Here is a 16,336-nt window from a genome sequence, read left to right as displayed (position 1 = left end):
CGTTCGCAGCCCGGGGTCCACCGTGCAGGAGGAACCTGCTGCTAGTGAATGGTGGCACTATTTGGCGGTATAGGCTAGCTCTGTTACTTGACAGAGTAGCCCTGAAAGGAAAGCACTGCGCCCTGTTAGACTCACAGGAGCACAAGCTTACTACCGAACTGATAGCAGTCAGTGGTCATGCAAGGACACAATCTCCTCACCGGAGGTGTCGGTATTATAGGGGCTTATATCAGTCAGGTCCCTGAATACAATCACACAATCTCCTCACCGGAGGTGCCGGTATTCTAGGGGCTTATTTCAGCTGGGTCCCTGAATACAATCACACATAACCATACTGGCACAAAGCACATAACTTGGATTGATACTAGCGCATGGCCATGTGGTCATGCAAACCTTTTATAGCTGCAGCAAGTACAGGACCTTCCCAGAAGGACCAATGGGAGGCAGCCACAAAAGTTGAGCACCTTCAGGACCTTCCTAAAGGACCAATGGGATTATCTGCAGTATCTAAGCATGTGACCCTTGATCTCCAACGAGAGATCTTACCGTGGGCATGCTCAGAAGGGGAAAAGCAGGACTTAGTCCCAAAAAACGTCTGCTCGCCGCTGCCCAGTACTGGTTACAATGGCAGAAGCTGGAAAGGCAGCAGTAACCCTTTGCACAGAGTCAGACTGAGCGAGACGCTGGGACTGACGTCTCTGCTGAGCAAACTCCACTGCGGCAGGAGAAGAATGGGAGACCACAGCGGAGATGGCCTGAGATTCCCCCTGTGCAGAGGCGGGAACTCGACCCCTAATATATCATCTCATCAATCTTTAAAACCTTTGGAAAAATCTGTCTTAGGTATTTCTTTTCCCAGTCTTGACATTTCAACCTATGTGTCTTGTTCAGTGGTGGTCAGGTTTCAGTCTTCCTTACCTTGGCCATGTCTTTGAGCACTGGGCACCTTGTACTTCTGGGCACTCCAGGAAGGTTATAACACCACGAGAGGATAAAGGCTTTCTGGTCGATTCACATTTGATTCCTATCAAATCCTTGCTGTCCAGCCAAGAGAAAAATAAATACAAAATATAACTTTTAATCTTATATTTTTAAAAAACTACCCAAAAGAAAAAAAAGGTGATAAAGTGCACATTAAAATCTCACTTATCGACTGTAATGTCCATCCAGACAGACATATCATAGGGATATATACCTCTTTTATACAGAAGGTCCCTATAAGTAAATCAATATAGCCAATTCTGATTAGATTAGATGCCCAATCATGAATGTATAGACCGTGGGTTTATCAATCCCGACATCATACACGATGTTCTTATTAAAAGGATTTAAACACAGTCTCTATGTGGACTAATTGGCTTGGTTGCATATATTGTTCACCATACAAAAGAACAAATAGAGATAAAAAGGAAAGATCTCATCAGCCGTCCAGGCACCGATCATCACCTCTTTGTTTCTAACCAACCAGGCTCCATAAAGGGAGTGGATACAGTTTTGACCTATTGCGCCCTGTACAGGCTAGTATGGCCCTGATCCCCAAACTCCCGCCCTTACAAGGGCAGTCCACATCTGACCCTTATGCACAACAGCCCTATTTGTCCCTGTACATCCCGACGCGTTTCGTCTATACTGCGACTCCTCAGGGGACCTCTACACTCAAATAGGGTACATAGCTCCTTCATAGGCGACTAGGGTGCTGTCCTGGTAATACTCGGGTTTGCAATGAGACCATTGCTGGACAGTATTTATAGGAGAGAGAAATTGAGCTTTGACTCAACTTTGCTGGATACTACCAAATCCTTGGCAGCGAATTTGCATTTTTTTTTCTCTACATGTTTTTTATGACCCAGTTGACTATTTGCAACAAAATATTTTATGGTTCTGTGATCATAACCCAATAGCTTAATAATTCCGAGAATGCTAAATCCTTTTGTAAAGCTGTGTAAAATATTTAACTTTTCAGAGTCAGCTAAATCTCTTTATGGCACATTTTGCATGAGGAAAACAAGCTTCCTAATAATTCTGCACACCTTGATAAAGTGAGTTATATCCTTAGACCACATTGTCACTCATTACACAAATACACATCATATGATCTGCTTCTTCCAATCAGCATTCAAGTTTTTACAGTTGGAAAATCTCCATAAAAAATATGTTAGTGTCAAAACAGTCACTTGTCTAATAATCCTGCACACAGTGTTGACTAGATGCTTCAAATTTACCAATGGCTCACAATTTATGCCAACTTTGGCCTATTCATATAATTCTACGGCAAGCTACTCTGCACTATGCCAATTTTTTTGGTCAAATAGAGCCAGAATTCTGGGTCATTTAGCACAGTAAATCAGCCCCATTATGTTAAAGCTCATCAGTTTATTTCATGAAGAAATAATAATGGTACTTGAGTCTATACTCGTTAATGGCTAAGTGGCAAACTCTGTTGCTGTGCAGCACTAGAATCAATTCACAGTCTGTATCTGCCTGGAGTATGCACATTCTCACTGTGTTTGTGTGGGTTTGTTCCCAGCACTCCATTTTTGCCACATACTCCATGAAGACTGATATCTGTAGATCAATTGGCTTCCATTGAATTTAGTCTTAGTGTGTGTCAAGAGCAAGAAATTATGGACAAATACTAATGTCAATGGTGACATTTTTTCTATTAAGCCTTATACTGAAAATTACTCAATGAAAAATAAAGAAATATGTAATTTGAATATTTTTTTCCTAAAAGTCCGAGATTGAAAATTCAGATTATTTGTGTAAATATTTAACAAATGTTATTAGTTATCAGGTCATAGAATAGTATTATTTGCATGCACAAAAAAGTTATGCAATTACATTGTAAAAAAAATTTTTAGAGCCAGCATAAAATAGTGTGACAGTGTGATTGAATAGTGGCAGTCCCAATAATACAGCATTACTAACTGGGGAATTTTATGTAAAATTGTATGTATACACCTCGTCTCAATCTAGATAATATAGAGACTATTAGGAAAATCACTGTGTTGCTGTACAGGATAAGTGCTAGTTCAAAAATAACACATTATGGTTGCCTTATCATTTTATGCCATAAATGCACAATGAGATAAAAGAAAAAAGAGAAAACAGATGTTTTTTTATGCTTTCAAGGAGTATAGCAAAAAAGCCATGGTGTTCATCAGAGCATACCAGGGGGCTTACCAGTGGAACTCTTCAACAAACTTTGTTTTTATTTCACCACTCAGTTGCAAACATATTAGTAATCAACGTATTTGAAATCTAATGAGTTAACTTTTAAGTTCAATTGAGTGCTTGTGCATAGTTTTCAAGCCCAATCATAAGCATGCCGCATCAAAGCAGAAAAAGAACACACCCACACCATAGCTTAGGTTTCTCAGTGTGTGAGATTTAAGGATACAGCTCTGATCTCCTGGTCTAACCTCATGAATGATTAAAAAGTACAGCTGAGTTTAGCAATGTCATATTATAAACCCTTTCATCAGCTCTCCTCTTCTCACAGTACTGTTAGCTCTGCTGTACTGCATCTACCCTTCATTGCCTATTTAGAGATGAGTCACATCTATGTGCCTTGTCCTTACATCATTTAGTAATCCCTCAGCAGTGAGAACACAACAAGCTACTCCTGCGTGAGATGTAATGGCCTCCCAGCTCTCCTCTCACTATGGAGGGATTACAAGATGCTGTAAGCACAACAGACATAACTGTGACTCATATTCAAATAGGCAGGGTGGGGGGAAGGGACAAAATCTGAGCTGACAGTGCTAGGAAAGGAGGACAGTTGAAGGGTTTGTAATGCGACACAGCTAAACTCAGCTGTTCTGCCCCTTTCCCCACATGGATATTATCTGAAAGGTGGGAGCTATCTGTACTCCAATCTTCTAGTGCTGTATCCCTACATCTCACATACTGAGAAAACTAAGATATTCTGGGGGCATAATCTTTTGATGCTGTGCTACTGCATGCTTGTGATTGGGCAACTCCTGCAGGGAGGATAAGAATACGTCCCCAGTGAAAACTGTCATGGACACCCACTTGGACTTCACATGGACTCAACAAAAGTTAACTCAAATACTTTGATTGCTAATATCTCCACAGTAGGGAGGTAGAATAATAAAAAAAATCCACTCTGCAGCCACTATCATGTTGCATATCCAGTTCAGCATGAAAAATTTGGTGAAAAAGTCCTCTTTAACACAAAAACCTGATTTAAATTATATATCATTTTATAAGGATACATTCCATATAACTGAGGATCAGTCAGTGACCTGGTTCTGATGGGAAACTTTAACACTTTTTACTCACTTACCTGTTAGTTTGCTAGTTCTGATGGGAAAGTTTGTAACTTTTTACTGAGCTGAGCTGAGCCAATTTATGACCACAAAGTTGAACTCAACTTTGATTTGGTCCATGGACATAAATCAAGACCAATGGGTTCAGAAAAAGACTGATAGAAGAGATAGAAAACGCGCTGACTCCTGGCTACTTATAATTTATTCTGTAGCCCACAATAAAAAGTACAACACAGAGTCTATATTTGGCAAAAGGTACATAATAATTAATAAACCAGAGTAGCAAAATTAATTTTTAGCCTTAGGTATATGCATTTATGAAAACTAATACCCCTAAAGGTGTCCATATCCTTTACATTCTGCAAACTTATGACACATTTTACAAATGAGAAAAGTTACCGAAACAGCACATCATTCTTTTAATTGATGTACATAACTCTCCAGGCAACATTATCCAAACTATGTATTAATTTAATATCTTACATAAAGTGTTTCTTCTAGTTATGACTCTTTATCACAGTGTGAAAGTTATTATGGCCATAACAACAGCAACATCATCTACTGATTTTACATCATTTCTCATAAATATTTTACAAAGAATTTATACCAAAAGGCCAAGAATCTATTATTTCTTCCTGATGACACTCATTTACTGGCCATTAAAATGCAAATACATCTATGGTTTTTAGATCAGGAAAATTAACATTAACAGTAGGATGATTGATTAAAGGTCGCATAGACTGTATAACTTAATTTTCTGGATAATGATTGTGTTTGGGCTCTCTCCAGATTGTCAGGGATTCCTAATTAATTTTATGAGAAGACATGTGAATAATAATGAATTTTTCATGACTTTTGGTTATGTTTTGTAGGCAGCTGAAGAAGGTACATGGGTTGTACTGCAGAACTGCCACTTGGCCATTAGTTGGCTCACAGATCTTGAACATATCTGTGAAGAAGTCATTACAGATAAAGAAAAGACAAAATCCAGTTTCCGCTTGTGGCTGACCAGTTATCCTTCACCAAATTTTCCTGTTTCTGTATTGCAAAATGGAATAAAAATGACCAACGAATCCCCAAAGGGACTGAGAGCAAACTTGTTAAAGTCATACCTCAGTGATCCAATTTGTAACCCAAGTTTCTTTAATGGCTGTAACAAACCACAGGTAGGTTACCTTTAATGTGTTACTGCACTGAACAAGCTCATTAATATCCAGGACAAGTATTGACGGAGCTTCACTAGGCCAGGGAAAAACTAAAACCAGTAGCACCTCGGTATAAACTAAAGCCAACAATCTTTCTAATAACCTGCATATTTGTACTCTTTGATTCCAAGTAAGAAGTGTCTTTATTTCTTGAAAATTAAATACAAAGAGTTTACAAAAAAAGTTGCTATATAACCAATAAATAATAATTCAGAAATATTTAACATCATACAGCTCAGTGCAAAGGATATCTGTCAGATTTGCCTCGGCTCCCATAAGGTTTCATTGGCCTATTACTCCATTACAACAAAGCTCCTGATGTCTCACGCAAACACTCTGTACAAAACAACTTTAAAAGTGCAACTTTTCTTATGCTAACAATCCAGGACTAGTCCAGGTTTAGTTTCTGTAAACATATCCTTCATTACAGCACAGCGCATACATGGGACTTCTGCTCCAAGCTTTTATGTCTGAGCATGTGCAGTGAAGCTGGGCGCGCTCTCCTTGGCGTCATCTACATACCGCACATGCCCAGGAAGCTTTAGTGATGTGGCGCTGGAAGGTTGTCCCTACAACATCATTGCTTCCTGTGCACACGTTAGGGATGCTTAAAGCGGACATGGTGGGAAAGGATGTCAATTTTACCCAGAGGGGAGTTAGTACATCAACTGGACTAGGAGAAATGATGCACCGCCATAATAGTCCCACTTACCGTAAGATGAGTTGCACTTTAAGAGGAGCTTTTTTATAGTACAGAAAAATTGTGTGGGACATGAGGGACTTAGTTGTAACGCACTAAAAGGCCAATTTAACCTTATAGTGGCAGTTAGGAGCCATGGGGGACCTGACAGATTTTCTTTAAGGACAGTTAAGAAAAACTTTTAGAAATATAACACTATCTCCAGGTCTGCATTCACAGCTTTCACTGCAGAATCCATAATATTTGCTGGGAAAGAAATTGTGCAAGATCCAGGGCTACATTTCCAAGTAAAATAACAAACACAACAATGTAACTCATTATAGGTAGAGATAAGAGAACCTGAATTGTAAAGTTCAGGGTAAGTACCGGTGCTGAACTCCAAACACGGACTTCTCTCAGAAGTCTATTCCCAAAAATACTCACCTCTCCCATTCCTTGCTGCTCTGGTCTCCGCTGTGCAGAGAGCATGATGACATCACTTCAGCGCGCCCTCTGTGCTGAGCAGTGCAGAGCGTCAGAAGGTGCTGAAGAGACCGGAGCAGTGGGGAACGGCTGAGGTGAGTATTTGATCTTTTTTTATGTATGGAGTATTATATGGAACCCATTATATACTGTGTGGAGCAATATATGGGGCCATTATACTGTACGGAGCAATATATGGGACCATTATACTATATAGAGCAATATATGGTGCCCATTATACTGTATAGAGTGTATAGAGCACTATGTGGGGCTCATTATATACAGTATAGAGCAATATATTGGCCCCATTATATATAGTATGGAGCAATATATGGAGCCATTATACTGTACAGAGCACTATATGAGGCTCATTATATACAGTATGTAGCAATATATGGGGCCCATTATATACATATGGTGCTCATAAAACTGTATGGAGGACTATGTGGTGCCTATAATATGGAGGACTATGTGGTGTGCATAATACTGTATGGAGGACTATTTGGTGCCCATAATACTGTATGGAGGACTATACTTATACTGTCTGATATAAAATGATAAGTCTGAAGTCACTCTGTTTGACTGCAGATTTCTAAATCCCTCCAGGGCACGCACTGTGCGTGGCGAGGTTTCACCAGTTTCTGAGCTATTGTAAAATGTACAATAGATATCACTCATGTAATGTAAGAAGTGAAAGCTTTGACATTTTGCTACACCTATATTTCTTATCTGTGCATCATGAATTGTGGTATTTGTTAAAGGGGCCCACTGAGACTCTTTTGCCCGAGGCCCGCGAAAACCTGGCCCTGGGTTCTGTCCACGTTATAGGCATCTGAAAAGACATTGTGCTGATGAATGGTACTTAATGGTACTTAAAAAAACAGAGGAAATGCAAATTCGCAACATAAACCTCCATTGTAATCAGCGAGTGTGAAGTAAATAGAGTCAACTTGGCCGACTAACATCTATGTTTTTAATGTTTCATTTCCACATAGCCGAAAAGATGTTCTATGGGATTCTACTCCATGGAGGAGTTCAAATGCCGTTTTTGCCTTCCAATCTTGTTTTTTTTAGCAGTTTTGCAAAAAGCTCCATTTTCAACTAACAGAATGAATGTTTTGTCCGGCAGCCAACCTAAGACTATTGGAAGACCCAATATTCTTAAGTTGGCTGTTAAACAAAATATCTCCTCTGTTCATTGAATATGGAGCTCCTTGCAACGCAGCTTAAAATGCTCAAAATTGGAAGGCAAAAAAAAGTATCTGGAAAATCTCATGGGCCGATCAGTCACCTGACAAGATTCTTATAGAACATGAGAACACGTCAAGTCTATGCTTAATCATTCAGAGAGACAACATTCAGAAAAACCTGCTTATATTTCGTTTTTGCATGCCAAGTATGCCAAAGCATATATACATATTTTACATTTGTGTAAAATAACACACAATGTCCAAAACTCAGGGTGTCAATTAACTTATGGATTGGTTCTGCATGTTTATACATGGCATTTGGAAATCTGAGTCCGAAAACAGAGCTCTGATCATTAGAAATGGGGATTCACTTCAATTTACTCTTAATAAAAAAAGATTAAACTTGTGTTAGTAATTTTATATATTCTAGTCTCTGTTGATATTACCAGAAAATTTTTAAAAAATATAGAATATAGAAAAAAATGTTGCAATATAGTAAGAGAACATAATAACAAAGGCAAGATTCATTAAGACAGCAGGTATGGTGACAAGGTTTAAGGGTCCAGGCAATAAATAATGAAATACTCTCTAGCACATAGGAATTGGCAGGTCCATATTGAATACATAGGATAGAACACTGTTAGGAAAAGCAAGATTGTTTCACGTCCCGTCGTCAAACTGTCAACAGAAATGATAGTTGTAAGAATTGGGGATATTCTCTTTGCTGCTTTGCTGTGGAATCTCTTGACATGAATGTCAACACAAATCCTGTCACATCAGTCAGATTTTTCATTTTGCAGTTTATTTTGTTGTATGTTTGCTACAGTGTAACCTTGTCGTGCTTGAAAGATAGCTGAACTATTGCAAAAATATCCTGCACTGTGTAATGACTTGTTCAATATGTCAGCGCTCTAGTTTCATAAATGTACAGCACGATGCGGATGATGTTCCTTTTGTCACTTTAGCTAGTACAGAGAAGAATACACTTATGGCTGAGTTTAATATAGCGTTTATTATTACCTATTATGTACATTAAAATCAATAACTTTCATATTTGTTCAAAATCCCACATAAACTGCTAAAACAAGGGATTGATTTTATTAGTGTCACTCTAAGCAGCTGGCAACAAAAGTGAATACACCCCTAAGTGGAAGTGTCTAAACTGTGCCCAAAGTATGAATATTTTGTGTGGTCACCATTATTTTCCAGAGCTGCCTTAACTCTCTTGGGCATGGAGTCCACTAGAGATTCACAGGTTGCCACTGAAATCCTCTTTTCACTCCTCCATGATGACATCACTTCACTGGTGGATGTTAGAGACCTTGCGCTCCTCCACCTTCCGTTTGAGAATGCCCGACAGATGCTCAATAGGGTTTAGGTCTGGAGACATGCCTGGCTGGTCCTGCACCTTTACCCTCAGCTTTTTTAGCTACGCAGTGGTGGTCTTTGAGGTGTGTTTGGAGTCATTATCATGTCTGAATACTGCCCTGTGGCCCAGTTTCCGAATGGAAGGGATCATGCTCTGCTTTAGTATGTTACAGTACAAGTTGGCATTCATGGTTCATTCAATGAACTGTAGCTCCCCACAGCCGGCAGCACTCATGCAGCCCCAACTATGACATTCCCACCATCATGCTTGACTGTAGGCAAGACACACTTGTCTTTGTACTCCTCACCTGGCTGCTGCCACACGTCCTTAAGACCGTATGAACAAAATAGGTTTATCTTGGTCTCATTGGACCAGAGGACATGGTTCCAGTAATCCATGTTGTTAGTCTGCTTGTCTTTAGCAAAGTGTTTGCAGGCTTCTTGGCATCATCTTTAGAAGAGGCTTCCTCCTGGGATGACAGCCATGCAGATCAATTTGATGCAGTGTGCAGCATATGGTCTGAGCACTGACAGGCTGACCCTCCACCCCTTTAATCTCTGCAGCAATGCTGGCAGAACTCATTGGTTTATTGTGACACCACAACCTCTGGATATGACACTGAGCATGTGCACTCAACTTCCTTGGTCGAACATGGCCATGACCATGGTAGCCGCCTTTTTAGTAAAGCATCATTTGAATGCTATTTACTTACAGATTAACCCTATATCTACAGGAGAACAGTTTTTTCAGGGCAACAGTTTCCATTTAAATGAATGTATTTTGGGGCTAATCATTATTTTTGTAACTGTGCTTCATTAAAAATTTGCACTATTTGCTTCTTGCACCCTCCGTATTGCACTGTCTATTGTGGACTGCAGAATGAGTTGTAAGAATCCAGCAGTCAGCTCATTTTTACATGAGAGCTTGTAACTCTTAGGCTATGGTCACATGTTCAGTATTTGGTCAGTTTTTTACCTCAGTATTTGTAAGCCAAAACCAGGAGTGGGGGAAAATACAGGAGTGGTGATGTGTTTCTATTCTACTTTTCCTCTGACTGTTACACTGTTGGTTTTGGCTTACAATACTGATCAAATACTGAACGTGAGAACGTGGCTTTAACAGCCTTTTTCTGAACTCCTCTGTGCTGATTTATGGCCACAGACCAAATCAAAGTTGAGGTGAATGCAGTGGTCATAAATCAGCCAAGAGAAGCTCAGTAAAAAGAGAGCGTTACAGACTCATTATCTGGTTAAGTTCATTGGAGCATATAAAAAAATAGATTTTTATCCAGAAAAAAACTGACAGTTTTTCATCTGTATTGTATGTATTGTAATGCTGCGGTAGTACCGTACACAGTGAAGAGGCAGTGACCCACAAAGTTCAAACACAAAAGTCTCTTTAATGTGTTACTTCCAACATAAAGGTGCATAGAATTTTATAGTACACGTCATCAAAGTTCAATATACACAGTTGCATCTCATCTCAGTGCCCGTTTCACATCACTACACATCATATGGCTTTTAGATTGCAGTCCCTAAACACGCCGGACTTCTCCTTGTCCAGTATACATGGGGCAACCACATGTCATATTACGGTCTCAAAACACAGCTTCACATGTTGCAGACACTACACACGCCAGTCCTCCTCTGACTAGTTTCCATGGGTGTCCTGCAACACTGTATCACAGACTCGTTACTCACACAGCCGTACAAAGCCCAGGATATCCTCCGGATAGAAGCCAGGCACCATATCCACCTGTTTGCAATCGTTACACATGCCAGTCCTCTTTCGGGCACAGGACATCCACCTCCAGCACCTCCGGGCACAGGACTGTCCACATCCGAGACCAGTTACCATGGACGACTTTCATTGATGTGTACGCTGCGAGTGCCAGGCTATTCAGCTGCCATAGCTGCTGGCTCCACTGGCCTGTGCTGCATCACACACACAGCTAGCACTCTGCAGGCCTCTGCTCTGCACAACAGCACACATCAGACTGACAGTGATGTTGCACCTGATGCCTGTCACACCCATACCCCTTACTGCAGGGTTTTTAACAAACAAACCTGTGGTTTTCAGCCACATGGAAGACCCGGACCTGAAATCCGTGACTGCCATGCACACCTATGGACTTCATCTGTCTCCATGCACAACCTGGGGAGAATACACAGTGACCCCTACTTGTGACATGAGTCACTGCCGCACAATATCTATATACCGTATATACAGTATAGTGTCTTGAAATAGTGTTCATACCTTGTAACCTCTTCAACATTTGTTCATATTAAAACCATAAGCTTAAATGTATTTTATTGGAATTTTTATAATTTTCAGACTTAAAAATAATTAGCAAACCATGTAACATTTCCTTTACACTTCACAAATACTTGCAACCTTATGTTAATATATCACACAAAATTAATTTAAGTTTGTGGGTGTAATGTGTAAAAATGTCGAAAAGTTCATGGGGTATGATTGCACTTTTCTTTTTTTACATTCTTTTTTTGTTATTTTATTTTTACTTATTTTATAAAGTATTTACCAAAGCAGCCCCATTTATAGAAGAAAACAGCCCTGACAGGTACCAATGTCTGAGTTGTGCTGGGTATGGTTCCATTACAACAGTGCCCCAGAAAAAAGCCCATTACCAATCACCAAAAAAAGAAGAATTGTCAACCATTAAAGGGTTAAAGGGAATCTGTCACGCACTTGGACGTATGTAACCTATTAACCCCTTCATGACCCAGGTTTTTTTCGGCTTTGCGGTTTCGTTTTTCGCTCCCCTCCTTCCCAGAGCAATAACTTTTGATTTTTCCGTCAATATGGCCATGTGAGGGCTTATTTTTTGCGGAATGAGCTGTACTATTGAACGACATCATTGGTTTTAGCATGTCATGTACTAGAAAACGGGAAAAAAATTCCAAGTGCGGTGAAATTGCAAAAAAAGTGCAATCCCACAGTTTTTTTGTTTGGCTTTTTTGCTAGATTCACTAAATGCTTAAAATGACCTGCCATTTTGATTCTCCAGGTCATTATGAGTACATAGACACCAAACATGTCTAGGTTATTTTTTATCTAAGTGGTGAGCAAAAATTTCAAAATTTGCTAAAAAAAAAAAATTGTGCCATTTTCCGATACCCATAGCGTCTCCATTTTTCATGATCTGAGGTCGGGTGAGGGCTTATTTTTTGCATGCCGACCTGACATTTTTAATTATACTTTCAGTGCAGATACATACTTTTGATTGCCCGTTATTGCATTTTAATGCAATGTCACAGCGACCAAAAAAATTTAAATTCTGGCATTTCGAATTTTTTCTTGCTACGCCATTTAGCTATCAGGTTAATCCTTTTTTTATTGATAGATCGGGCAATTCTGAAAGTGGTGATACCAAATATGTGTATGTTTGATTTTTTTATTGTTTTATTTTAAATGGGGCGAAAAGTGGTGATTTAAACTTTTATATATTTTTTTTTCATATTTTTTAAAACATTTTTTTACTTTTGCCATGCTTCAATAGCCTCCATGGGAGGCTAGAAGCTGGCACAACTCAGTCGCCTCTGCTACATAGCAGCATAGCTCAGATCGCTCCTATGTAGTATAATTGCTGGATTACTATGAGCGCCGACCACAGGGTGGAGCAACAGCAATCCGGCATCAACAACCATAGAGGTCTTCAATAGACCTCTGGTTGTTATGCCGACACATCAGCGATGAGCGCATTTTTGGCCGGATGGCCAGAAGCGCCAGTTAAATGCCACTGTCAGCGTTTGACAGCGGCAATTAACTAGTTAATAGCGGCGGGTGAATCGCGATTCCACCCGCCACTATTGCGGGCACATGTCAGCTGTTCAAAACAGCTGACATGTCCCGGCTTTGATGCGGGATCACTGCCGGAGCCCACATCAAAGCAGGGGATCTGACCTCAGACATACTGTCCCGTCCGATGTCGGAAAGGGGTTAATATGGGCATATAGGTTATAGAATGGTTAAAAAAGTCATACCTTTGCCCTAAGACATGTAGTAGTGGTGCCGGAATCCCGCTCCTGCATCCTTCAATAGCGAGATTACACTTGACGTTTCCACCCTTCTATGCTCATTTGCATATTCTTTCTTCTGCGCAGGTGCCAGCGCACACTGTAAGTGGGGAGTGGGAAGAACACTTTATCACCGCGCACGCTGGAGGTCACTGGAATGGAAGTAGCAGTGGCTCACCGGCGCCTGCGCAGAAGAAAGAAGGAGACAATGTCCATAGAAGGGCAGAAACTTCAAGTGTAATCGTGCTATAGCAGGGTGCAGGAGTGGGATTCTGGGGTCACCACTACATGTCACAGGGCACTCTGACGGTGATGGGTGGGGGCTGGTAAGCTAATGAAGACCGGAGGCAGTGTTTTCCTCCCGACACCGCATGCCCCGGAGCCTGGAAGAAATCATTACCATAACAGAATAAAAGTGAATTTCTCCACAACAATACCACAGATATGAGCATCCATGTATGACTATTTTAACCATTCTATTACCTGTATACCCATTTTAATACATTACATACAGTACAGACAAAAAGTTTGGACACATCTTCTCATTTAAAGATTTTTCTGTATTTTCATGACTATGAAAATTGTAAATTCACACTGAAGGAATCAAAACTATGAATTAACACATGTGGAATTATATACTTAACAAAAAAGTGTGAAACAACTGAAAATATGTCTTATATTCCAGGTTCTTCAAAGTAGCCACCTTTTGCTTTGATGACTGGTTTGCACACTCTTGGCATTCTCTTGATGAGCTTCAAGAGGTAGTCACCGGAAATGGTTTTCACTTCACAGGTGTGCCCTGTCAGATTTAATAAGTGGGATCTCTTGCCTTATAAATGGGGTTGGGACCATCAGATGTGTTGAGCAGAAGTCTGGTGGATACACAGCTGATAGTCCTACTGAATAGACTGTTAGAATTTGTATTATGGCAAGAAAAAAGCAGCTAAGTAAAGAAAAATGAAAAGTCCGAAAAAATTGGGAAAACTTTGAAAGTGTCCCCAAGAGCAGTTGCAAAAACCATCAAGTGCTACAAAGAAACTGGCTCACATGAGGACCGCCCCAGGAAAGGAAGACCAAGAGTCACCTCTGCTTCTGACAATAAGTTTATCCGAGTCACCAGGCTCAGAAATCGCAGGTTAATAGCAGCTCAGATTAGAGACCAGGTCAATGCCACACAGAGTTCTAGCAACAGACACATCTCTACAACAACTGTTAAGAGGAGACTTTGTGCAGCAGGCCTTCATGGTAAAATAGCTGCTGGAAACCACTGCTAAGGACAGGCAACAAGCAGAAGAGACTTGTTTGGGCTAAAGAACACAAGGAAAGGACTTTAGACCAGTGGAAATCTGTGCTTTGGTCTGATGAGTCCAAATTTGAGATCTTTGGTTCCAACCACCGTGTCTTTGTGCGACGCAGAAAAGGTGAACGGATGGACTCTACATGCCTGGTTCCCACCGTGAAGCATGGAGGAGGAGGTGTGATGGTGCTTTGCTGGTGACACTTTTGGGGATTTATTAAAAATTGAAGGCGTACTGAACCAGCATGGCTAACACAGCATCTTGCAGCAGCATGCTATTCCATCCGGTTTGCGTTTAGTTGGACCATCATTTATTTTTCAACAGGACAATGACCCCAAACACACCTACACACCTCCAGGCTGTGTAAGGGCTATTTGACCAAGAGAGAGTGATGGGGTGCTACGCCAGATGATCTGGCCTCTACAGTCACCAGACCTGAACCCATTTGAGATGGTTTGGGGTGAGCTGGACCGCAGAGTGAAGGCAAAAGGGCCAACAAGTGCTAAGCATCTCTGGGAACTCCTTCAAGATTGTTGGAAGACCATTTCCAGTGACTACCTCTTGAAGCTCATCAAGAGAATGCCAAGAGTGTGCAAAGCAGTCATCAAAGCAAAAGGTGGCTACTTTGAAGAACCTAGAATATAAGACATATTTTCAGTTGTTTCACTCTTTTTTGTTAAGTATATAATTCCACATGTGTTAATTCATAGTTTTGATGCCTTCAGTGTGAATTTACAATTTTCATAGTGTTGGGGTGGTCTGCAAGTCAGACCCTCAGGGATATTGGATGGCTGCCAAATGTGTGAGTTTCTCCGGAGTGATGAACAGAGACAAGATGTGAATCCGGTCAAAGTCATAAGTTTATTCCAGGAAGGACATTCAGTTATATACACGTTTTAGTAGGCGTACACATTATGTCCGAGCGCCAATCAGCTGTTTATTACATATGAAATCATCTTTATAATTCATCAGGTCTAATTCCTAATTAGGACATCTCTCTAGCCAGGTGATTCTGACATAAGGGGTAACTTGGGTTTATCCATGTCAGGGGCTAAGGCCATGTGCACACGTTGCGGATTTCTTGCAGAAATTTCCTGAAGAAAACCGGAAATTTTCTGCAAGAAATCCGCATTTTTTTTTTTGCGTGTTTTTTTCCGTTTTTTTCGCGTTTTTTTAGCATTCTGCAAGCGTAATTAGCTTGCAGAATGCTAAAGTTTTCCAAGCGATGACTGACAAGTTGGTCACACTTGTCAAACATACTGTTTGACAAGTGTGACCAACTTTTTACTATAGATGCAGCTTATGCAGCATCTATAGTAAAAGATAGAATGTTTAAAAATAATAAAAAAAATAAAAAAATGCTTATACTCACCCAGACATCTCATCAGCGGCGTCCGTTCGTCTTCCTATAGCTGGTCTGTGCGCACAGGGCCTTCCGTGACGTCACGGTCACGTGAGCGGTCACATGACCGCTCACGACCAATCACAGGACAGTGTCGTCATCGGCAAGGTCCTTCGCCGCACACCAGCTACAGGAACCGAACGGCAGCGTGCAGCGGTGAGGCGGGAACACTGCGCGGGACATCGAGGGTGAGTATAGGACTATTTTTTATTTTATTTCTTATTTTTTGACCACTTATATGGTGCCCAGTGCGTGGAGGAGAGTCTCCTCTCCTCCACCCTGGGTACCAACCGCACATAATCTGCTTACTTCCCGCATGGTGTGCACAGCCCCGTGCGGGAAGTAAGCAGATCAATGCACTCCTAGGTGTGCGGAATCCCC

At 40.7% G+C, this 16,336-nt stretch overlaps 1 protein-coding gene across 1 annotated transcript in view; it reads left to right on the top strand.

The window, feature by feature from the left end:
- The window catches only part of LOC143775062 (dynein axonemal heavy chain 3-like), a 2,972,411-nt gene that overhangs the window by 2,877,450 nt on the left and 78,625 nt on the right, over positions 1-16,336 (top strand). The window contains exon 73 of the mRNA XM_077262897.1: positions 5,165-5,458. Within this exon, the coding sequence (XP_077119012.1) occupies positions 5,165-5,458 (294 nt within the window). The remainder of the gene's footprint in view (positions 1-5,164; positions 5,459-16,336) is intronic.

Source organism: Ranitomeya variabilis, chromosome 5 (assembly GCF_051348905.1).
Source record: "Ranitomeya variabilis isolate aRanVar5 chromosome 5, aRanVar5.hap1, whole genome shotgun sequence".
NCBI classification, from domain to species: Eukaryota; Metazoa; Chordata; class Amphibia; order Anura; family Dendrobatidae; genus Ranitomeya; species Ranitomeya variabilis.
The sequence above is the reverse complement of the archived record's forward strand: the minus strand, read 5'-3'. Positions and strand labels throughout refer to the sequence as shown.